Source organism: Oncorhynchus clarkii, chromosome 27 (assembly GCF_045791955.1).
Source record: "Oncorhynchus clarkii lewisi isolate Uvic-CL-2024 chromosome 27, UVic_Ocla_1.0, whole genome shotgun sequence".
NCBI lineage: Eukaryota > Metazoa > Chordata > Actinopteri > Salmoniformes > Salmonidae > Oncorhynchus > Oncorhynchus clarkii.
Genome location: NC_092173.1, coordinates 39,453,700 through 39,478,647, shown reverse-complemented (window position 1 = coordinate 39,478,647; position 24,948 = coordinate 39,453,700). Strand labels below are relative to the sequence as shown.

General features: G+C 43.5%; 2 protein-coding genes across 6 annotated transcripts in view; one reads left to right on the top strand and one right to left on the bottom strand.

The window, feature by feature from the left end:
• LOC139386062 (acetyl-coenzyme A transporter 1-like) overlaps nucleotides 1–4,357 on the bottom strand; it is a 12,220-nt gene extending 7,863 nt beyond the window's left edge. The window contains exons 1-6 of one of the 4 annotated variants that reach the window (XM_071131480.1): nucleotides 3,653–4,357; nucleotides 3,461–3,488; nucleotides 1,797–2,239; nucleotides 1,531–1,690; nucleotides 1,266–1,461; nucleotides 473–675 (exon numbers count right to left, since the gene is read on the bottom strand). In XM_071131480.1, coding sequence (XP_070987581.1) covers nucleotides 473–675; nucleotides 1,266–1,461; nucleotides 1,531–1,690; nucleotides 1,797–2,197 — 960 coding nt within the window. In that variant the 5' untranslated portion in view covers nucleotides 2,198–2,239; nucleotides 3,461–3,488; nucleotides 3,653–4,357. Of the gene's footprint in view, nucleotides 1–472; nucleotides 676–1,265; nucleotides 1,462–1,530; nucleotides 1,691–1,796; nucleotides 2,240–2,357; nucleotides 2,525–3,460; nucleotides 3,489–3,652 lie in introns of those variants that run through there. The other 3 variants (XM_071131479.1, XM_071131482.1, XM_071131483.1) reach the window with 3 other exon arrangements.
• An 8,281-nt stretch (nucleotides 4,358–12,638) lies between these two features.
• The window catches only part of LOC139385818 (GMP synthase [glutamine-hydrolyzing]), a 30,311-nt gene continuing 18,001 nt past the window's right edge, over nucleotides 12,639–24,948 (top strand). The window contains exons 1-9 of one of the 2 annotated variants that reach the window (XM_071131065.1): nucleotides 12,639–13,114; nucleotides 14,700–14,875; nucleotides 15,576–15,690; nucleotides 15,882–15,979; nucleotides 21,658–21,761; nucleotides 21,993–22,186; nucleotides 22,464–22,629; nucleotides 22,867–23,018; nucleotides 23,340–23,513. In XM_071131065.1, coding sequence (XP_070987166.1) covers nucleotides 13,088–13,114; nucleotides 14,700–14,875; nucleotides 15,576–15,690; nucleotides 15,882–15,979; nucleotides 21,658–21,761; nucleotides 21,993–22,186; nucleotides 22,464–22,629; nucleotides 22,867–23,018; nucleotides 23,340–23,513 — 1,206 coding nt within the window. In that variant the 5' untranslated portion in view covers nucleotides 12,639–13,087. The remainder of the gene's footprint in view (nucleotides 13,115–14,699; nucleotides 14,876–15,575; nucleotides 15,691–15,881; nucleotides 15,980–21,657; nucleotides 21,762–21,992; nucleotides 22,187–22,463; nucleotides 22,630–22,866; nucleotides 23,019–23,339; nucleotides 23,514–24,948) is intronic. The other variant, XM_071131066.1, reaches the window with a different exon arrangement.

Genomic DNA, 24,948 nt, shown 5'->3' with positions numbered 1-24,948 from the left:
TATAGACATGTCAGGTAAGGTGCAGTAAGCTGTACTGGGTGATATGTCAGGTAAGGTGCAGCTGTGTCGTAGGTACCTTAGCAGTGAGCTGTACTGGGTGACATGTCAGGTAAGGTGCAGTGAGCTGTACTGGGTGACATGTCAGGTAAGGTGCAGTGAGCTGTACTGGGTGATATGTATAGATATGTCAGGTAAGGTGCAGCTATATCGTAGGTACCTTAGCAGTGAGCTGTACTGGGTGACATGTCAGCTGTATCGTAGGTACCTTAGCAGTAAGCTGTACTGGGTGATATGTATAGATATGTCAGGTAAGGTGCAGCTATATCGTAGGTACCTTAGCAGTAAGCTGTACTGGGTGATATGTATAGACTGTCGGGTACCTTAGCAGTAAGCTGTACTGGGTGATATGTATAGACTGTCGGGTACCTTAGCAGTGAGCTGTACTGGGTGACATGTATAGACTGTCGGGTACCTTAGCAGTGAGCAGCAGGCTACAGAAAGTGAACACGGCAGGCATCTTGATGATGGAGAGCAGCAGTTTGTATGTTTCCATGACGCTCTGCGTCTCCTCCCGAACCTTCTTCCTCCCGTGCTGTCCCCTGGCGTTCTCCTTCTTCATAATGGCCACCAGCGTGGTCGATACCAGGAACACCACGCCCCAGAAAAACAGGAAGTCTGCGCCAAGGGAGCCAATCACAGACAACGACAATGTTACAGAGCGGTTACAACACCCATCTTCTATAGCATGTTACTGTCTGTTGACTGGCAAAACCATACGGGAAATCATCAGCCAAAAGTTCACTCCAAAACCAGAGTTCATTTTCTCTCACTTCAGCTCAAAAATCACCCATATCTGTGCATTGATCAAATATCCCCAGATAATAAAAAGTTGCTTGGCCTCAAAATGGCCAGTGTATCGATGTTCTAAAATGCAAGGAAATGCACATGCCTGCTACGTGTTATACGTAACTACGCTTATCAAGAGATTACAAGGAAACAAAAAATGTCCTACAATTCTGATACCATTGTCTTTAGCACCTATTGTTTACTCAGGGCAAGATGATCGAATGCAAAACCTGGCCAACGGACATTCCCTCTTCAGCAAGGAAGAGTTCATAAAGCTCTGCATGTCTGTAATTGTATTTAATACCAGTCGACCGTAGCAAGATTAAACTAAATATCTGGATTAACGTTCTTCCTCCTGCTTCACAGATGACATTGATCTCAGTCTTCTCATCTTTGTCTCCCCCTCCCTCATTCTGTACCTGACAGTGTCACGATGCCAGTCTCTTTAGGCTCTGCTCTCAGGTATTTGTTGCAGAAGTCAGCTGACTCCAGAGCCAGGAAGAGCACGTTGCCTAGGAAGTAGCCAGCAGTCTGTCCCACAGAGTTACAGGTGGAGGCGTAGCCCACGTTCTCCCTAGACAGCATGGTCAGAGCCCAGCCATCCACTGCTATGTCCTGGGATCAGGGAGTATAACAGAGTTATGTATCACAATAACTTGGAGTGTGTGAGTGTGTGTGAGTTACCTGGGTGGCTGCCAGAAAGGCCAGCATGAAGAACACCGCCGTCAGGGTTATCACATCAGGGCCCTGCCCCTCATCACTTTTCAGCAGCGTATCCACGGTAACCGACAGGTACAGCATGAAGAGACCCAGCAGGTACTGGGTGGGCACCAGCCATGACTTCCTGAGAAGGAGAGATGAGGCTTTGACACATTTGATTGCAGCAGTCAACCCATCAGACACAATATAAAACAAAGTAAACATATCAGTCTTATAAATCAGTGTCTTACCGGCGTCCGAACCAGGTCAGGTAGAGCGCGTCAACCAGAGGGGCCCACAGCAGCTTGAGACTGAAGGGCCAGAAGACAAAGCTGAAGAAGGCCTGGTCCTTGTAGCTGACGTTCTTACTCTGCAGGATGAGAGGGATGCTCCCGGCCAGGCCCAGAGGGATACCCTGGAGGACATAAAGGAAGAGCAGCAGAGATACGTTCCCCAGCTCCCCTCTGATCCCAGGCTGCACACTGGGTTGTCCGTTGTTCTCCGTGTCGGATCCTCGAAGCAACGCTTCCCCCTCCTCCTCCAGGTCAGGGGTGGTGTTGCGAACCCTATTCCCGTCACTCATGTCCCCCTGGGGGACAGCAGGCTTCCTCTGCCGCCCGTTCTTATGTGTGACTGAGTCAGATAGCTCCATTGTGGAGCCACGGGCATCAAACCAGCTGTGCCCTCTGGAAACCTGGAGAGGAAGGATGCAAGCAGGGGTTAGTCATTTTCTATTAGGAAAAATATATGCTTTGTTCTATCCCTCAGTTTGTGTTTTTAGATGGGTTACGTCTTAGCCAAGGGTACTCAACTCTTACTCTACGAGGTCAGGAACCTGCTGGTTTTCTGCTCAACCTGATAATGAATTGCTCACATTTGGTGTCCCAGGTCTAAATCAGTCCCTGATTAGAGGGGAACAATTAAAATGCAGTGGCACTGGCTTTAAGGTCCCGAGTTGAGTTTGAGGGCTCTAGGTCTCAATATTCATTGCAAACACTTGTCTGAGGTTGGTTTCCTTTGTCAAAGCAATGTACAACTACAAACAAGTGAATTCCTTGTCTGGATGAGACCCTAATTAGCATCTCCAGCTAGTACAGCAATGCTCAGCTTCTGCCTAAACAAGGTTGCAAACTAGAAGTCTTAATCCAGACCAATTGGAGAGAGGAGGTTGCCAGCTAGAAGTCTTAATCTACACCAATTGGAGAGAGAAAGTTGCTAGTTAGAAATCTTAATCCAGACCAATTGGAGAGAGAAGGTTGCTAGTTAGAAGTCTTAATCCAGACCAATTGGAGAGAGAAGGTTGCTAGTTAGAAGTCTTAATCCAGACCAATTGGAGAGAGAGAGAAGGTTACTAGTTAGAAGTCTTAATCCAGACCAATTGGAGAGAGAGAGAAGGTTGCTAGTTAGAAGTCTTAATCCAGATCAATTGCAGAGAGGAGGTTGCTAGTTAGAAGTCTTAATCCATGGGCAAGAGAAGGTTGCTAGTTAGAAGTCTTAATCCATGGGCAAGAGAAGGTTGCTAGTTAGAAGTCTTAATCCATGGGCAAGAGAAGGTTGCTAGTTAGAAATCTTAATCCAGACCAATTGGAGAGAGAAGGTTGCTAGTTAGAAGTCTTAATCCATGGGAGAGAGAAGGCATACATGATAGAATAATCATCGTTCTCCCGCTGACGAAGCCCAAGCAGGCTCATGATGTGGGTGGGAACCAAAACAACGTAGCGCCATGACACATTGAAAATATTTCCTGGAATTTATTTTATAGCTAATACACACAACAAAAAGGCCATGTGAATTCAATAAATATTGGTTAAAATGGTCATTGAAGATCAAAGATTAGACAATGAATGAGAGATAACAAGATAGTTAGCAAGCTAAGCATGTTATCATAACGTTATAAAAAAATATTTGACGTTACCTTGTGTTGTCATGCGACCTTGTGTTGACTGTTGTCATGCGACACCACATGCCAAACCATACAATGAATGATTAATGAATGAATGTGTCGACTATCATTCAAAAATTGGATTGTAGTTGATTCGACTGCGAACGTTGCCTTGAACTATGTATGAATTGCATTTAATACGGTCAAAAACACAGACATAGCTACCTATTTGGCCTTCACCTGGTTACATCGGTAGATGTTTTTTTCAGAGGGCGAGGAAGTGTAGCTACGTGTGTAACGTCGACATGTGTCCGTGTGCTTCAGCTGACGTGTCAAAATGATGTTAATAAAAGTTCCGCTTAGATCTGCGTACATATTCTTATGCCTTTCGTGTGGTTCAGTATTGCCTTTTGTCGCTCAGCTCAATAATGAGCCAAACGCTGTTAGGGGAATAACCTATGTGTAAATGTAACAATCTGCTACTGTATATTTTTGTTTTTTCTGTGATCGTTTTGTTTGTCTTGTGTAGTCTCTTAATCATTTTACCTAAACTGTATGTGTAAACATGTATACGCAGGGCCCAGCTGTAAAAGAGACATTGGTCCCAGTCTGTGTTCCTTGTTGAAATAAAGGTAGAATAACGTTTAAAGGCGAATTGACTATGGAAGCCAGAACAGCCAAATACTCCCATCTAAACATGAATAGATTCTCATTTGTGTTATGGTTCAGGAAACATATATCCCTGTACTTTCATATCACATCAAAATCATTTCACAAATGCAAAATACACACTTACTGTGCACTGGTTTAACCGGTTTTAGTGAAAAGAGTTTGTGGCGTCTGACTTCCGTTTACACACAAGTGTTATGAGACGCAGGTAGTTCCCAAAAATGCTAAACTCCCGTTGTTGTAATGATGAGAGGTTAGCATGTCTTGGTGATATGATATTGGTGCATCTGTAACTTTCTCACTCATCATTATTCACAATTAATTCAGGACTATCCATAATCATGGTAGCTGTGTTTAGAAACATATTATATCCTTATTTAAAATAAAAGTCACTACAAAATTACACAATACATTATTTACCATTAATTTATTTTGGGCACAAAATAATCTAAAACAAAACCAAAAAAAACACAGAAAATGTCTCCAAAGAATGTGTAGTCACAAGCTTGATGTATGCATTGCGTGCTATGAATATGGGACTAAATACCTAGCATTTTAATACTTCAAGAAGTTTGTCCCAATACTTTTTGCTCCCATAAAATGGTGGGACTACTTCCAAAAAGTGCTGTAATTTCTAAATGGTTCACCCGGTGTGGATGAATATACCCTCAAATTAAAGCTGACAGTCTGCACTTTAACCTCATATATTTGGAGATTAGCGCTAAAAGAAGAAAAAATGCTTCACTGTCCCAATAATTAAGGAGGGCACTTGTATATATTGAATCTAATAGCTAATCTCTTTTAACTTTTGTGTTACATATTATATCTAAGAGTTATAGATTATAGTTGTAGATTGTGACTAATAATTAGAGGGCCATGGATTTAAGTAAAATAACAGAAAAATAAAATAAATGAAAAAGTGATAACACTCTGGATCCTACGTTTATGCCTGTTACTTAATGTGATCCAATCAAATGTTATCTGTCACATGCACCGAATACAACAGGTGTAGTAGACCTAACCATGAAATGATGAATACAACAGGTGTAGTAGACCTAACAGTGAAATGATGAATACAACAGGTGTAGTAGACCTAACCATGAAATGATGAATACAACAGGTGTAGTAGACCTCACAGTGAAATGCTGAATACAACAGGTGTAGTAGACCTTACAGTGAAATGCTGAATACAACAGGTGTAGTAGACCTCACAGTGAAATGCTGAATACAACAGGTGTAGTAGACCTCACAGTGAAATGCTGAATACAACAGGTGTAGTAGACCTAACCATGAAATGATGAATACAACAGGTGTAGTAGACCTCACAGTGAAATGCTGAATACAACAGGTGTAGTAGACCTAACCATGAAATGATGAATACAACAGGTGTAGTAGACCTCACAGTGAAATGATGAATACAACAGGTGTAGTAGACCTAACCATGAAATGATGAATACAACAGGTGTAGTAGACCTCACAGTGAAATGATGAATACAACAGGTGTAGTAGACCTAACCATGAAATGATGAATACAACAGGTGTAGTAGACCTAACCATGAAATGATGAATACAACAGGTGTAGTAGACCTAACAGTGAAATGATGAATACAACAGGTGTAGTGGACCTAACCATGAAATGATGAATACAACAGGTGTAGTAGACCTAACCATGAAATGATGAATACAACAGGTGTAGTAGACCTCACAGTGAAATGCTGAATACAACAGGTGTAGTAGACCTTACAGTGAAATGCTGAATACAACAGGTGTAGTAGACCTTACAGTGAAATGCTGAATACAACAGGTGTAGTAGACCTAACCATGAAATGATGAATACAACAGGTGTAGTAGACCTAACCATGAAATGCTGAATACAACAGGTGTAGTAGACCTAACAGTGAAATGCTGAATACAACAGGTGTAGTAGACCTAACAGTGAAATGATGAATACAACAGGTGTAGTAGACCTAACCATGAAATGATGAATACAACAGGTGTAGTAGACCTAACAGTGAAATGATGAATACAGCAGGTGTAGTGGACCTAACCATGAAATGATGAATACAAGCCCTTAACCAACAATGCAGTTAAAATAACAATAATGTGGGTACCAGTGCCGAGTCAATGTGCGGAGGTACAGGTTAGTTGAGGTAATTTGTACATATAGGTAGGGGTAAACTGACTATGCATAGATAATAAACAGGGGGGGTCAATGCAAATAATCCAGGTGGCCATTTGATTAATTGTTCAGCAGTCTTATGGCTTGGGGGTAGAAGCTGTTAAGGAGCCTTTTGGACCTAAATTTGGTGCTCCGGTACCGCTTGCCGTGCGGTAGCAGAGAGAACAGTGTATGACTTGGGTGACAATGTTTTGGGCCTTCCTCTGACACTGCCTATCATATAAGTCCTGGATGGCAGGAAGCTTGGCCCCAGTGACGTACTGGGCCGTTCGCACTACCCTCTGTAGTGCCTTACGGTCAGATTCCGAACAGTTGCCATACCAGGCGGTGATGCAACCGGTCAGGATGTTCTCGATGGTGCAGCTGTAGAAATTTTTGAGGATCTGGGGACCCATGTCAAATATTTTCAGTCTCTAATAAACCTGCCATTATCTTTTGAGCCCATGTCCTGTGAGACACATGGTAATATCTCACCAAGGATTTCATCACATCTCCATGTCCCATTGATCTCACATTATAAGTTACTAGTAGGCACACTGATCATTTGAAAGGATAAAAATGATGTACTTCCACACACAATAATGTACAGTAGTAGATTATTATTTAAAAAATACATTGGAAAATGTACTTACTTGTTTACTCAGCTGGTTTGCGGTAATAGTCATTGGCCTACTGCTTGACATTTCCACTAAAATTAATCTTGACACTGTTTTCCCCAATTTTCTTAGAAATGTTACATTTAAGATAAGTCTTGTTCTTCTAAGGGGGAACAGCACTTTTCAAAATTGACTGACGTTCATCCTCTAGTGGTCATTTGGTACAAATACAATTTCAAGAGAAACCTGACATCCATTGACACTGGGATCATTTAACCCCCAGATAGGTTTTCTCCCTGTCTCTCTCGTACTGTGATAATTAACCAAGTAAAATAGTATCCACAGCAGTATTTTTGGCCCGTTTACCATTGTACATTTATGCATCACTTTCTCATAGAGAGGGAAGGATTGGGGGACAGAGCAGTGTTGGTAAAGGAATAGAATGAGAGATTGTGTAAGGCTGCTGAAGAGCTTTTCCTTTATCCCGGTGCTGATTTCTCTCACAATATGGAGCCTATATCCTATGGTACATTAATAGCAAATTCCTCAGAACAAACCTCTGCCCTCCACTGATAGTTTGAAAACAGTTTTATTTCATACAGGCTGCAGTTTAATTAATGCAGGACATTTTCTAAATCTGATATAATTTGTCAGTTTGTGAATGGATCTGTTACTTATATTTTCATGCTAAGAGTGAGTGTCAAGGTGAGGTGTTCAGATGGGAGGCACCCTATGTTTTCTTAAACAGACCTTTGAGGGGTAACTGTTAGTCCTGTGGCCCATATCACTCTGCTCCTACCAACTCACCCGACCTAAAACAAGAGCTATGTTGTGAGGGGCCCCTCTTCATAGTAATATAAGTAAATACCACATAAAGCATCCATCGTGTCAACCAGGGTGAGTCTCCATTCTGTGTCTAAGATAATGAATGACCACGAGAACCATGTGAAACTGCTTAATGTCATGTGACCAGACCAGGCAGACAGGCAAACTAGGATAAAGCATGTGACACTGCGTTAGCTAACCCCATACACAAGAAGTCACTGTTTCAGATAGAAAGGGGGATGAGGGTTTGGGGTGGATTGCTAGGCCTCAAACTTTAATTGACAGTCCACTATATCAAATCAAATCAAAGTTTATTTGTCACGTGTGCCGAATACAACAGCCAAATAAGTGAAATGCTTACTTACAGGCCCTAAACAACAGTGCAATCTTTAAGTAAAACATAGGTATTAGGTGAACAATAGATAAGTAAAGAAATAAAAAAAAACAGCAGTAAAAAGACAGTGAATAATAACAGTAGTGAGGCTTTATACAGTAGAGAGGCTATATACAGTAGAGAGGCTATATACAGTAGTGAGGCTTTATACAGTAGAGAGGCTATATACAGTAGAGAGGTTAAATACAGTAGAGAGGCTATATACAGTAGAGAGGTTATATACAGTAGAGAGGCTATATAGAGTAGAGAGGCTATATACAGTAGTGAGGTTATATACAGTAGAGAGGCTATATACAGTAGAGAGGTTATATACAGTAGAGAGGCTATATACAGTAGAGGCTATATACAGTAGTGAGGATTTATACAGTAGAGAGGCTATATACAGTAGAGAGGTTAAATACAGTAGAGAGGCTATATACAGTAGAGGCTATATACAGTAGTGAGGATTTATACAGTAGAGAGGCTATATACAGTAGAGAGGTTAAATACAGTAGAGAGGCTATATACAGTAGAGAGGTTATATACAGTAGAGAGGCTATATACAGTAGCGAGGCTATATACAGTAGCGAGGCTATATACAGTAGAGGCTATATACAGTAGAGAGGCTATATACAGTAGTGAGGCTATATACAGTAGTGAGGCTACATACAGTAGTGAGGTTATGTACAGTAGAGAGGCTATATACAGTAGAGAGACTATATACAGTAGTGAGGCTATATACAGTAGTGAGATTATATACAGTAGTGAGGTTATATACAGTAGAGAGGCTATATACAGTAGAGAGGCTATATACAGTAGTGAGGCTATATACAGTAGAGAGACTATATACAGTAGAGAGGCTATATACAGTAGTGAGGCTATATACAGTGGAGAGGCTATATACAGTAGTGAGGCTATATACAGTAGAGAGGCTATATACATTAGTGAGGCTATATACAGTAGTGAGGCTATATACAGTAGTGAGGCTATATACAGTAGAGAGGTTATATACAGTAGTGAGGCTATATACAGTAGAGAGGTTATATACAGTAGTGAGGCTTCATACAGTAGTGAGGCTATATACAGTAGAGAGGCTATATACAGTAGAGAGGCTATATACAGTAGTGAGGCTATATACAGTAACTATATAATAATAACCATTTTATGTATCTTATAATTTCCCCCGTCTTGGCCTGATCTAGTGCTACTCATTTCTACAGGATTTTTCTGACAATTTGCCATTTAGAATGGATCATTTCTCCCCTCATTTCACTCTCTCAGCATTTGTTACATGGGAGAGATGCTGTTAGAGAAACCTCCCTGATAACTGCAACCATCCAACCACGAGTCAAATGATATATCCAGCGGCTTTCTTTATTATTTTACAAATTTGATTAATCATTAAAATAATGCTAATAATCCCACATGAACAAACCAGCATGTTCCGTACGAAACTGAAAGGGTGAAACAGGACCCTGCAGCACAACAGTTGCATCCTTTTGTTCCAGTAGTGGCACTCTGTCTCGTTGCTGTGAGATTCCTCTCCTCTGCCCTCCTCAGGTGTAACTTAACTGAGCGTACACAACACAGAGCTTGAACAAAGGTTCAGGGTTTTGTCAATGTCAGGGTTTTGTTTGTTGACTTTTTCTTCTGCCTTCAACACAATCCAGCCTTACATTCTGGTACAGAGACTCATTCGGGACTTCTCCTTAGATGGAGGGCTGGTTTTGTGACAGCGGATCAAGGTGGGTCCCCACGTGTGGGACATACGCTCCACCAACACAGGCTCTCCTCGGGGATGTGTTTTAGTCCCCACTCCTGCACACTAATAGTTGTACTAGTTCCCATCCTGACAAACACCTTAACTTTGCAGAAGACACTGCCCTCATCAGGCTGTTGCATGATGATGAGGAACATCATGGCCCGGTCCTAAATGACTTTGTAGAGTGGTGTGATGAATCACACTCGGTCCTCAATACCAACAAGACTAAAGAGATGTGCATTGACTTCAGCAAGTGTACAACACCTACCTCTGCAACATCTATCAGAGGTCAGCACATAGAGATTGTAGAGGAATACAAATACCTGGGTGTCCTCTTGGACAATAAACTTCAGTAGAGTAAATGTACAGACCTGATCTACAAAAAGAGTCAACAGAGACTGTACTTTCTCAACAAGCTGGGATCTGTTAATGTTAATTGTACTATACTGACTCTGTTTTACAAATCTTTCATTGAGAGTATTTTAACTTTTCGTATTATATGTTGGTTTGGCAATGCCACTGTCAGCCAGAGAAATATGCTGAGAGGGATTATCACCACAGCAAGCAAGGTACTTGTAGTCAAACAGACAGGCCTGGATAAGATCTTTAAGGTCACAAGGCTCACAAAATCATTTTAGACCAAGCCCCCACCCCCAGTACCCAGACGTTGAACTACTCCCCTCTGGGCACAGGTATGGGGCAGCCATAGCAGGAAAAACACAACTAGACAATCATTTGTGCCAGGTGTGATATCCCGCCTAAATAGCTCGGGCTGATGTTCCTATCGACCCAGTAAGGCCAGCAGGCTAGTCTCTTTTTATTGGTATGTAACCATTATGAAAGTTGTATTATCGGGGTTGTTTTGAATTTAAACACCACTTTAAAGGTATACCTGGCACTGCAACAACATTTCCCCATGGGGACAATAAAGTCAGTAAAGGTCACAGGTCCATTTTCCATCTACTCCAACAGCAGAGAACTTAACAGTCCCTTTCAGAACGTCAGAAGACTCCTCTTCATACAGTGCCTTGCGAAAGTATTCGGCCCCCTTGAACTTTGCGACCTTTTGCCACATTTCAGGCTTCAAACATAAAGATATAAAACTGTATTTTTTTGTGAAGAATCAACAACAAGTGGGACACAATCATGAAGTGGAACGACATTTATTGGATATTTCAAACTTTTTTAACAAATCAAAAACTGAAAAATTGGGCGTGCAAAATTATTCAGCCCCCTTAAGTTAATACTTTGTAGCGCCACCTTTTGCTGCGATTACAGCTGTAAGTCGCTTGGGGTATGTCCTAATCAGTTTTGCACATTGAGAGACTGACATTTTTTTACCATTCCTCCTTGCAAAACAGCTCGAGCTCAGTGAGGTTGGATGGAGAGCATTTGTGAACAGCAGTTTTCAGTTCTTTCCACAGATTCTCGATTGGATTCAGGTCTGGACTTTGACTTGGCCATTCTAACACCTGGATATGTTTATTTTTGAACCATTCCATTGTAGATTTTGCTTTATGTTTTGGATCATTGTCTTGTTGGAAGACAAATCTCCGTCCCAGTCTCAGGTCTTTTGCAGACTCCATCAGGTTTTCTTCCAGAATGGTCCTGTATTTGGCTCCATCCATCTTCCCATCAATTTTAACCATCTTCCCTGTCCCTGCTGAAGAAAAGCAGGCCCAAACCATGATGCTGTCTCCACCATGTTTGACAGTGGGGATGGTTTGTTCAGCTGTGTTGCTTTTACGCCAAACATAACGTTTTGCATTGTTGCCAAAAAGTTCAATTTTGGTTTCATCTGACCAGAGCACCTTCTTCCACATGTTTGGTGTGTCTCCTAGGTGGCTTGTGGCAAACTTTAAACAACACTTTTTATGGATATCTTTAAGAAATGGCTTTCTTCTTGCCACTCTTCCATAAAGGCCAGATTTGTGCAATATACGACTGATTGTTGTCTTATGGACAGAGTCTCCCACCTCAGCTGTAGATCTCTGCAGTTCATCCAGAGGGATCATGGGCCTCTTGGCTGCATCTCTGATCAGTCTTCTCCTTGTATGAGCTGAAAGTTTAGAGGGACGGCCAGGTCTTGGTAGATTTGCAGTGGTCTGATACTCCTTCCATTTCAATATTATTGCTTGCACAGTGCTCCTTGGGATGTTTAAAGCTTGGGAAATCTTTTTGTATGCAAATCCGTCTTTAAACTTCTTCACAACAGTATCTCGGACCTGCCTGGTGTGTTCCTTGTTCTTCATGATGCTCTCTGCGCTTTTAACGGACCTCTGAGACAATCACAGTGCAGGTGCATTTATACGGAGACTTGATTACACACAGGTGGATTGTATTTATCATCATTAGTCATTTAGGTCAACATTGGATCATTCAGAGATCCTCACTGAACTTCTGGAGAGAGTTTGCTGCACTGAAAGTAAAGGGGCTGAATAATTTTGCACGCCCAATTTTTCAGTTTTTGATTTGTTAAAAAAGTTTGAAATATCCAATAAATGTCGTTCCACTTCATGATTGTGTCCCACTTGTTGTTGATTCTTCACAAAAAAATACAGTTTTATATCTTTATGTTTGAAGCCTGAAATGTGGCAAAAGGTCGCAAAGTTCAAGGGGTCCGAATACTTTCGCAAGGCACTGTATGTGTCTATTACGTGCAGTGTACCATGTTAACACACAGTGAATGTACAAACACTCTGTTCCTCTAGTCGAAGCTGAACCCATGATCCAGACATACCGTTGTCTGGATTTCCCCTCATAGCTCCTGTTACACTTCACCCACAGAGGGATCCAAAATTATCCCCAGATACGTCTTTCCCAATGGAATGGTGTTTAGTCCGCTAGCAATTACATACTATTTACATTATTCACGTGATATAGATAATTAGACATAGGGCGAATTATTCCCCTTGTAAACTGCAGCAGCTTTTCCATAATATAACTTTTCCACTGAATTATCCAGGAGTAACTCCTCCCTAGAAGCCCTTATTCCCACGCAGACAGTCACTAGTACTCCCTACTCTTCAAGAGGGGAGGGGACAGCGACAGTCTTTGAGCGAAGTGGTCGGACAGTGCACGGTCATAGAAAGCCATCCAGCCAGTGAGTATTGTAGCTACGGAAGCGCTAGTTAGCACACATTTTCGTCAGCGGTCGGCGCAACAACTCAGCGAGCAACCACTAGTCTCTCTCTCTCTCTCTGTTGCGTGCTATCTGGAAGACCGAGGAGGAGAGTTCATTCTGCTACACTCATCCATGGCTCTGTGCAACGGAGATACCAAGGTCAGTCCAACAACGGCCTATGTGCCGCGAAGGAAGCAACATATCCCGTTTCTCGTTCAATGTGTATCGGCTGTCTGTCGGTGGTTGTCGGCTGCGGGACATGGGCGCTGGGAGTCCCCTGTTAGCTACGGCCTATGCCGTGTTTCCAGCCAACTTGCGGCGTGCGTGCACCCCCGTCGGAGATGCCTGTCTTCATGCCTGTTGCCTCGTCTTTTAAATGTATGTTTTTGAGGCTTTTATAAACCTCTGGCAGATAGTGAATTTAACTTTTATGCCACTATTGCATCTTTCATGGTGTAGACATTGCTAGCAGAAACCGCGTGTAAATGTAGCTTAGCTAGCTGCAGCCGCACAGCTGGATATCGACTACTGTAGTTAGCCAACTAACGTTAGCAATAGCCCGATATTGTTAGCTCACTAGCATAATAGCTAGCAGTGTAGTTACAGATTATCGTGGACTTTATATATTTCAACTTCGTAGCAACAGTGCGAGATTGTGTTACGAGCATGCATATTGTTTTTTGGTTATTTAACAGAAACAATCGGGTTGGTGGCTAGCTAACTATGACTAGCCAGCTAGCGCCCGGTCTCCAGTCTGTCCACCCACCACACAGTTGTGCCAGTTGCAGCATAGGCCAACCATCGTATTGTTTTTTATATCCATAAATACTCCATTTTACTTTTCTCCAGGAAAGCTGGCCCAGTATAACAACTCCACATCCAATATCGACGCGTTTTTATATGCAATGTGTGGTTCGCAGTTTTAGGGCTTTAATGGTGTCACTTGCAGTACTTGATACACGAGCGAATGCCTGTTGTTTTTCATTGACGGAAGTGCGGACTGTCAGAAACCACGTGGGGACACGCTACTCAACTTCACAATTTACTACTAGAGCAGTGCATTTGATTTTTTTTTCTCCCCATATCTAATGCCCCAATGTATTGAATGAGAAATGTAGTTTTGATAGGAATATTAAGCTTGTAACCATAGTGACGGTCTTAAAATCACTATCTCTTGATAACACTTGACTGCCATATCAATGAATCAATGGCTGTCTACATAAGTCATGCATAAGGGGCGGGCGTATAGATTTAACTGCAAAACAACTTGTTATGATATATATATCCTAGAGTAACGCATCTATCTGGTCACTAGAAATCTCAAAAGGCAGGTTAAAGCCCCTACTTGACTGAACAGTCTACTAAAGCTGGTCCCCACTGGACCATGCTCAGGCCCCTAGCTTCTGTGTGACTCGTGATTCTGCGTGTCCTCTTCTCAGTACTGAGACTCACATGTCTCAAATTGTGTTCTGGCCTTAATGAATCCCGTTCCTCACAGTGAGGTTAGCGAAGTGGGGCCATTCATCATCGCAAATGGGTTTTGTCTGTCTTTGAATTAATTTAATGTTTTGCAACGCGTTTTGAACACTCGTTGGTTCAACCATTGTGTTTGGAATATAGACTATTGTATCTTCATTTAAAAATAACATGGTTGAAGGCTATTCCACACGTAGGCCTATGTGGTTATCCTGATTGAGTGTTCGTACGTGGTCAGGACAGTGGATGTGTGTTCTTTCTCCCCCAGCTGGACATCAGCAGCGTTGAGCCTCAGAATGGTTCATGTGAGGGGGCAGTGGTCATCCTGGATGCCGGGGCTCAGTACGGCAAGGTGATTGACAGGCGGGTCAGAGAGCTGTTTGTCCGCTCAGAGATCCTCCCACTAGAGACGCCAGCCTTCGCCATCAGAGAACAAGGCTTCAGGTGAGACTGACTGACATCACACTTGCACCTGGGTGGCATTTACAAGTCAATGAACCTGGACCAAACATTTTGAAATAAACAAGAACATGCATATCTACTGTAGGTGTGAGACAGAGAACCTGTCAGAACAATGACACTGATAATTCCCAAGATCTCTTCTTTATCTGTCCATCGTCTGTGGAGGAACATAGTTGTCAGGACAGCCTGTGAGCGAGCCTGGAGCCCTATACAAAAGGAAAACAAACCAGTGGCTAGACTAAGCAGGTCTTTGTAAATATATGAAATGTTACTGTATTATCTGACCTTGGAGGGAGTGTGTGTGTTTACACTGCATTCTACTGCTTAGGAGAGGTCCCCATCTCTGCAGGGAGGGCTTTTTTAGGGGACACTATTTTTCTATTACAGTTTGCGAAATCGTCTCTCCACCCCTACAGAATAGATGCACACACACACACCTTTTTGGAATGCTTCAGTATGAACAGACAATAGAGAATGTCTAAACTATGGGCACACTAGAGAGCGGTGGGGGTTTTCAAACGGCTGTATACTCTGTCCATGTCTATACTATTAGTATGAAATGACTACTCTGTGGTTGTGTATGACGACATTGATTGTTTGTCTTTTGCCTTTGAATATATATCCTCCTTCCTTCTACCTTTTTTATTTTTTATTTTCCTCCCCCTTTTCCCCTTGTCTCCAGGGCGATCATCATCTCTGGTGGTCCTAATTCTGTGTATGCTGAGGATGCCCCCTGGTTTGACCCTGCCATATTCACAATTGGAAAGCCTGTCCTGGGTATCTGCTATGGAATGCAGGTAGGAGGGCCCTGAGAAATACACACGCAAGAAACATCCCCCCAGAAAACCTCAGCATAAGACCGATCAATTGGATAAAACCCACTAAGAATCACGTTCTTATGTACACATAACATACAAATGAAAGGAGGTCTTTCAATCAGTACAAAATGCAGATATAAGAGGCTAATGATCAATTGTCCTCTCCACAGATGATGAATAAGGTTTTTGGAGGGACAGTACACAGGAAGAGTGTGAGAGAGGATGGAGTGTTCAACATCGGACTGGACAACACCTGTTCTCTCTTCAGGTGGGTTGGAAGAACTAAAGATTCTTCGGTGTAGGCAGATAGAAAGAGTGGTTTCACCATAACCACTCTGAGAAAATAGGTTAATGGTTAGAGGAGCAAAAACAGGTGTTTTTTGATTGGTTTGTTCCAGAGCCATGTGTTTGATGTGAACTGGATCAACATTCCAACCGTCACATACTTCAGTTCTCTTTCAGGTATTCGTTTCGGGTATTTCGCTTATGAGATACGCCCCCAGTGTATTAGTCAAACACCTTGATTACACTACGCCAGCTGTGATAGGCTGGATGTCGGGGGGGGGCATCCCTCCTACCCTATTAAAAAGCTCTGACGCAGCGTCTCTTGAGTCATTCAAAAAATAAGCCACGCCTCTTCGTTGCTCGTGCAAGGTTGGTGGTCTGGTGAAATACCTCACTCGTGCTATCAGAGAACCGGGGTTACGGTCGTAACCTAACGTTCTCTTTCGAGTATCAGTTTCGGTATTTCCCTTGTGGGATAATCTGACTCCCGTATTGCCGGACAAGCTTATCCTGACGATACGTAGAGTGCTGGGCACAACATATGCACCCGTAGAGGAAAACGGTGGGGGCAAAAAAAAAAAGCTATAAGCTCGAGGGGAAGACGCATCAAAGTTGGATTAATAACCTTAGGGATAAAGGCAAGGGGTTAGGCCACAATGATACTATCGTTACTGGGTGCCAGCTGCAAATTACGAGTGCACTGAGAGTGTGTGAATGTCACTTACACGCTTGGCAGAGGGACAGTGCTAGTAATAGAGCTGTCTTTAATTAAAAGCATCTTCAGATCCAGCGGCTCAAAAGGCTGTTGGCATAGAGCATCCAAAACGACTGTCCCACGAAGGGGCAAGCTGTTTGGACACTGGACACAAACGACATGCACCCTTCGTAAAAGTGTCGTGCTCCCAAAACCCACATGACAAGCCAAAATATCTGCCTGATACTTTAATAGTAGAAAAAGCCTTTGTCTAATAATAATTCCTGTAGAAATGACATGATTATAGAGACAAAGCACTGGAATGACACCGTCTGTGACTTGTTGCACCATTCCTCAAACACGTGCTGTTTACAATCATAAAGGGAGCTGGTGGATAAGGCTCCAGCACTCTCAATAGTCTAAATTACATTTTGGGAGAAACCTGGCGGTGTTCAAGTTGAGCTGTACACGGGGCCAAGCCCAGAGGGCGAACCGTTCCGGGTGAGGATGGAACATCTCCCCGCACGCCTGGCACAGTAGGTCCCGACACAGAGGGAGGGGCAACTGTTGACCGCATAGTAGTTGACTGATCTCTGCTAGCCAGTGTTTCTCTGGCCAATGCAGCGCTATTAGTATGAGAGACCTACCCTGGCTAGGGTGAGGGAAATCGGGGCCAGTCGGGGGAATTCATACAGGAGGATGTGTGGCCACTCGTGCGCTAATGCGTCCAATCCTATCGGTGCGTCTCGATCCCTCAGGAACAGTGTTTATTCTCCATCGATGCATAAAGCTCCACTGCTGGGGTGCCGTAGTGCATCCAAACCTGATTGGCTACCTCTGGGTGGAGCTTCCACTCCTCATATGGAGAGTAAATCTGCCCCCAGATTCACTACTCCCGGTACATGAGTAGGTCTCCGTGACTGGAGATGCAAACTGCTCCACATATTCAGTCAGTGTATCAGTGTGTGTAAGTGAAGGGATCGCAGTCCCCCTTGTCTGTTTATGTAAGCCACAACAGTGGTATTGTCTGTTATGACTAGGAACATGACGACCCTCCAGAAATGGGAGAGAAGACTTTAATGCTAGGGACACCCCAAGGAGTTCCAGGCTGTTTATGTGTATAAGATGGCGCTCCTAGTGGCCGTGGACTTTAACTTGTTATGGCTGCAATCCCCCTATCGGGATAAGTGTCATCAACAACCGCTGAATAGCATAGCGCTACATTCAATAAATATTACTACAAATATTTATATTCATGAAATCACAAGTGCAATATAGGAAAACACAGCTTAGCCTTTTGTTACTCCACCTGTCGTGTCAGATTTTGAAATTATGCTTTACAGCGAAAGCAATCCAAGCGTTTGTGTAAGTTTATTGATCGCACGACAAAACATTAGGTACACTTAGCATCAGGAAGCTTGGTCACGAAAATCAGAAAAGCAATCAAATTAATCGTTTATCTTTGATCTTCGGATGTCACTCACGAGACTCCCAATTACACAACAAAAGTTCCTTTTGTTCCATAAAGATTTAAAAAAATCCAAAATACCTCAGTTTGTTTGTCGCGTTATGTTCAGAAATCCACAGGAAAGAGTGGTCACGACAACGCAGACAAATTCCAAATAGTTTCCATAATGTCCACAGAAACATGTCAAACGTTTTTTTATAATCAATCCTCAGGTTGTTTTTAAAATATATAATCAATAATATATCAACCGCAAATGACTTTCACAGTATGAGAGGGAAAAACAATAGCTGTCCAAATTCTGTTGCGCGAGCAAAACTCATGTGACCACTTGACGCGATGTTATCGTTCTTGCTCATTTTTCAAAATAAAAGCCTGAAACTATGTCTGAAGACTGTTGACACCTTGAGGAAGCGATAGGAAAAGGAATCTGGTTCATATCCTTTTAAATCCAGCAAAGGGAGGCTATGGAACATGGAGTTTTCAAAATAGAAGCCACTTCCTGTTTTGTTTTTCCTCAGGGTTTCGCCTGCAATATCAGTTCTGTTATACTCACAGACAATATTTTGACAGTTTTGGAAACTTTAGAGTGTTTTAATAATAATAATATGCATATATTAGCAACTGAGACTGAGGAGCTGGCCGTTTACAATGGGCACCTTTTCATCCAAACTACTCAATACTGCCCCTGCAGCCATAAAAAGTTAATGCAGGCAAACTTAAATCAGTTTATTCTACCAGCATGTCACATGTGCATCCAGAGGGAAAAAAACAAAACTCTTGACCACCTTTATTCCACACACAGAGATGCATACAAAGCTCTCCCTCAATTTGGCAAATCTGACCATAATTCTATACTCCTAATTACAAACAAAAACTAAAGCATGATGTACCAGTGACTCGCTCAATACGGAAGTAGTCAGATGACACTGATGCTACGCTACATACAGGACTGTTTTGCTAGCACAGACTGGAATATGTTCCAGGATTCATCCAATGGCATTGAGTATACCACCTCAGTCACCAGCTTTATCAATAAGTGCATCGATGAAGTTGTCTCCACGGTGACTGTGCATACATATCCCAACCAGAAGCCATGGATTACATGCAACATCCGCACCAAGCTAAAGGCTAGAGCTGCCGCTTTCAAGGAGTGGGACACTAATCCAGACGCTTATAAGAAATCCTGCTATGCCCTCAGACCAACCATTAAATAGGCAAAGCGTCAATTCAGGACTAAGATTGAATCCTACTTCACCAGCTCTGACGCTCGTTGGATGTAGCAGGGCTTGCAAGCTATTACAGATTACAAAGGAAGACCCAGCCAGCGAGCAGCCCAGTGACGCGAGCCTACCAGACTAGCTAAATGCTTTTTATGCTCTCTTCAAGGCAAGAAACACCGAAGCATGCATGAGAGCACCAGCTGTTCCGGACGACTGTGTGATAGGCTACGGATAGTGTTATGTGAGCAATACCTTTTAAACAGGTCAACATCCATTTTCAACCTCTCCCTGACCGAGTCTGTAATACCTACATGTTTCAAGCAGACCACCATAGTCCCCGTTCCCAAAAAAGCGAAGGTAACCTGCCTAAGAGACCTAGCAGTGTGGTGCCAGGACAACAACCTCTCCCTCAATGTGAGCAAGACAAAGGAGCTGATTGTGGACTATAGGAAAAGGCGGGCCGACCAGGTCCCCATTAACATCGGCAAGGCTGTAGTCGAGTGGGTACCAACGCTCCAAGTCTAGGTCCAAGGGTTTCTGTATCATCTCAACGGCCTTTTGGGTCTACTGGAGCATCCAGGATCTTCAGCTTTTAGCTGTCAGACACTGTGGATAGATTGAGCCATCGCACCCTCTCCTGGGATATCATGAGCCCCATCACTCTTCCTGCGGCTTTAAGCAAACCCAGGTTGAGGTCTGTGGCAATGCAGATCTCGTCCCACAGACCCGGCACTGTTGTAACTCAGCTTGGTATGCTGAGGCGGTGCTGAGAGCCATCACTGCTGTGGCGACCAACCTGTAGACCTTCTCTGTTACGGAGGGCTGGAAGCGCTCGTACATGGTAAGGTGTGGCCAGTCGAGGTCATGGAGGACTTCTGGTTGGGGTGTAGATGGGAAGCCACCAGGGGTTCGATGGGAGGCATGTGGGCAAGCCCAATCCCTTCCATGTCAGCACAGTCCAACACCGAACCCACATTGGACAGGGTTCTTGGAGGAGAAAGGTGTACTGTAGGTACGGGTAACCTCCAGGCATTCTGGGAAGACTGGTAGTAATTGCCTTGCCGCCCGTTTGGCTTTGGGTAGTCTCTTACCTTGGTAGCGGGACGTGGTGGTCTCTGCTACTGCATTGGGCCAGGGAATCACCAGTTTGTCTACAGCGTGTTTGCACACATCCTGCAGGTCCACACAGAGAGCTGGTAGGGATGGACCCCGTCCTGCGTCTCCGGTTTCGGATTCCCTGGCAGGATGCTTGGTGGCCTGGCGGGATGGGATGAAGGAGTCTTCGTCTCCATCCAACGATTTCAAAGGAGAACCTCATGGAGAAGTTTTCACCTCCAATCAGGAAGCATGGCAAGGAAGCCGCAAGGTCGTTGCTGGAGTCCTCCAACAGCGGGGTAATGGCGTTTAGCTGGTTGCCCCAGCTTGTGCTAGCCGCCGCTCCAGGATTCCCAGTGGGGATATCCATCGGCTCTGATGAGCCATTGTGGACACAAGCACCCAGTTAGGGTCCTGTTGACTCAGGCTAGCTTGGCGTGCCAGCTTGCAACGGAGACTTTTCACAGTGAAGTGGACAACAGCTGGGGGAGGCTAACGCTTCCCTGGCATGTTGCAGCCCAAGGCAAGCGGAGCAGAACGAGTGGTTGTCCTTGGCCGCTATTGTGTTTCCACAGGAGCAGATTTGTGCCGGCATCTTCTCCTCATTTGGAGTGGGAGATGGTTTTCTCGCCATAGCTGGGATGCTATGTTTTTAGCTGTCAGAAAAAACTAGTGTAGTAGGCTAGTCAGCTCGCGATTAGTGGGTTATCTCGACGGTGGCACTTGGTGTGATGGCCGGTTACCATTTCCGAAAAAAAACATTAGAAAAGATAGCTTGGTGTTGCCAGTAAAACACTTTTCTTGTCGAAGTAAAACCACAAAAGCGAGCTAGCATGGTGGCTAGCTTGCTAACGATTAGTCGCTGTTTGGATATAGCTGACTTGGTCGTAAAACGAGATAGCCGTGTCACAGCTGTACCCGTTCCCCCCTCAAAGAATTTTCCTCTTACTATGGTGAAGAAAAAGGAAAATTGCCACCACCGATCGCACAGTCCAGAGAATAGCGGCCGGCGAGCGAGTCGTTATTCAGACACACACAGTTCGACACGAGCACAATGTGGCTGCTGCTTTGTTCCCTCTGGTTCCAGATATGGGTGGAGTTATTTTAGGTTTCATTATGCCTGTGTGTGTGTGAATGTACTTCCTGTCTGACCTTTGACCCTGTGTGTGACTTGATGTTGTCAGGGGCCTTAAGAAGGAGGAGCTGGTGCTGTTGACTCATGGGGACAGTGTGGACAAGGTGGCCGATGACTTCAAGGTGGTGGCCCAGTCAGGGAGCATCATTGCGGGTAAGCATTTTGGGAAAGGGTCCTGGGCCTGGAAGAAATTATATTTTAGACTAATTTAGTCTACTGCCATCAGTCAATTACACAATATGATCATGAAGACCGTTGACATTCCATCCTCTTCTTCCCTCCCCATCCTCTTCTTCCCTCCCCATCCTCTTCTTCCCTCTCTTCATTCGCCTCGTCTTTGATCACCCACACCTCACCACTACCCCCATTGTTGTTCTCTGACAGGTATTGCCAACGAGCAGAAGAAGCTGTATGGGACCCAGTTTCACCCGGAAGTGGACCTGACGGAGCGGGGAACAGAGATATTACGTAACTTCCTGTTTGAGATCGCCGGCTGCACCTCCAACTTCACTGTCCAGAACCGCCAGCAGTCCTGCATCACAGAGATTCAGGAGAAAGTTGGAAAGTCCAAAGTACTGGTGAGGAATCTATAGTATGGTTAGATGCAGAATGTGGGTGTACAACATGGGCCCCATAGTATAGAACATAGAGACATTGGGAGGGCACAGTAAGTTAATCTGAGCTATTAAACACTCTGCTGAAACAATGTGATCGACTTCCTCTGCTCCCAGAAAGTAGGTTGTCCCTCCAGAGAGAGAGAAAAAAAGGGAGGTGGAGGGGGGATGGAGATGAAAGAATGTTTTTCTAATCCTGGCGTTGTGTTGATTGACATGTCTGGTCCAATGTTGTTCCCAGGTTCTGCTGAGTGGAGGGGTGGACTCCACGGTGTGTACGGCACTGCTGAACAAAGCTCTGAACCAGGAGCAGGTCATCGCGGTGCACATCGACAATGGCTTTATGAGGAAGAGGGAGAGCCAGAGCGTTGAGGAGGCCCTCACCAAACTGGGCATCAACCTCAAAGGTGAGAGGTCAAGCCAAGTTGGGTATCATCCTCAAAAGGTGAGAGGTCAAGCCAAGCTGGGCATCATCCTCAAAAGGTGAGATCAAGCCAAGCTGGGGGTCAACCTTAAAAGTGATAGGTAAAGCTATGCTGGTGTGCTACACCTGTCCAGAATGGACTCAAATGTAGCATACATATGCCCGGCTGTGTATATGAAAGAAATATCACTAACTAAACTATTATTCTCTCTCTCTCCAGTGGTGAACGCGGCACACACCTTCTATAATGGCACAACGACCCTGCCCATATCCGACGAGGACCGGACGCCACGGAAACGCATCAGCAAGACCCTCAACATGACGACCAACCCTGAGGAGAAGAGGAAGATCATTGGAGACACCTTCGTCAAGGTACTGTCTATGAGTGTGTCATGCCTGTTTGTCATCTAGGTTAAAGATGACAAGGGTTAAGACGAGAGAATTCTAATATCCTATAACTATTTGGAACAATGGACCAGCTATGCTAGTTAGCAACGGAGCTGGTCCCATCAATCTGTTCATTTTTGAAAAGTTTCCACATGGAATCATAACCTGTCCTGAACTTTATCTTAGTCCTAGTCTGTTGTCTGTCTGTCTTTCTGAGAGTCTGTCTGCGAGTCTCTTTCTGTCTGTCCGTCAAAAAAAAAAAAGACTATTGAATTGACTTCCTGTGTGTGTGATTGGCGTCTGTAGGTGGCCAATGAGGTGATAGGGGAGATGAACCTGAAGCCGGAGGAGGTGTTCCTAGCCCAGGGCACCCTGAGGCCAGACCTCATAGAGAGTGCTTCTCACCTCGCCAGCGGCAAGGCAGAGGTCATCAAAACACACCACAACGACACAGAACTCATCCGCAAGCTGAGAGACGAGGTACACACACACTGAAACAAACTTCAAGCACAACCTTGAAAGCATGTATCAGAGCTGTCTGAGCCGGAGGTGGTACCAAATCACTATTATTCAAGTCACAAGGTCCAAGTCTCAAGTCGAGTCCCAAGTTTAACAGGTCAAGTCATGTAAAAAAAAATCTATACAGACTTGTTCAACAACAAAAATCTATACAGGCAACGGCTTGTTCAACAAATCTATACAGGCAACGACTTGTTCAACAAATCTATACAGGCAACGACTTGTTCAACAAATCTATACAGGCAATGACTTGTTCAACAAATCTATACAGGCAATGTCTTGTTCAACAAATCTATACAGGCAATGACTTGTTCAACAAATCTATACAGGCAATGACTTGTTCAACAAATCTATACAGGCAATGACTTGTTCAACAAATCTATACAGGCAATGACTTGTTCAACAAATCTATACAGGCAACGACTTGTTCAACAAATCTATACAGGCAATGACTTGTTCAACAAATCTATACAGGCAACGACTTGTTCAACAAATCTATACAGGCAACGACTTGTTCAACAAATCTATACAGGCAATGACTTGTTCAACAAATCTATACAGGCAATGACTTGTTCAACAAATCTATACAGGCAATGACTTGTTCAACAAATCTATACAGGCAACGACTTGTTCAACAAATCTATACAGGCAATGACTTGTTCAACAAATCTATACAGGCAATGACTTGTTCAACAAATCTATACAGGCAACGACTTGTTCAACAAATCTATACAGGCAATGACTTGTTCAACAAATCTATACAGGCTTGTTCAACAAATCTATACAGTCAATGACTTGTTCAACAAATCTATACAGGCAACGACTTGTTCAACAAATCTATACAGGCTTGTTCAACAAATCTATACAGGCAATGACTTGTTCAACAAATCTATACAGGCAACGACTTGTTCAACAAATCTATACAGGCTTGTTCAACAAATCTATACAGTCAATGACTTGTTCAACAAATCTATACAGGCAACGACTTGTTCAACAAATCTATACAGGCTTGTTCAACAAATCTATACAGTCAATGACTTGTTCAACAAATCTATACAGGCAACGACTTGTTCAACAAATCTATACAGGCAACGACTTGTTCAACAAATCTATACAGGCAACGACTTGTTCAACAAATCTATACAGGCAATGACTTGTTCAACAAATCTATACAGGCAACGACTTGTTCAACAAATCTATACAGGCAACGACTTGTTCAACAAATCTATACAGGCTTGTTCAACAAATCTATACAGGCAACGACTTGTTCAACAAATCTATACAGGCAATGACTTGTTCAACAAATCTATACAGGCAATGACTTGTTCAACAAATCTATACAGGCAACGACTTGTTCAACAAATCTATACAGGCAACGGCTTGTTCAACAAATCTA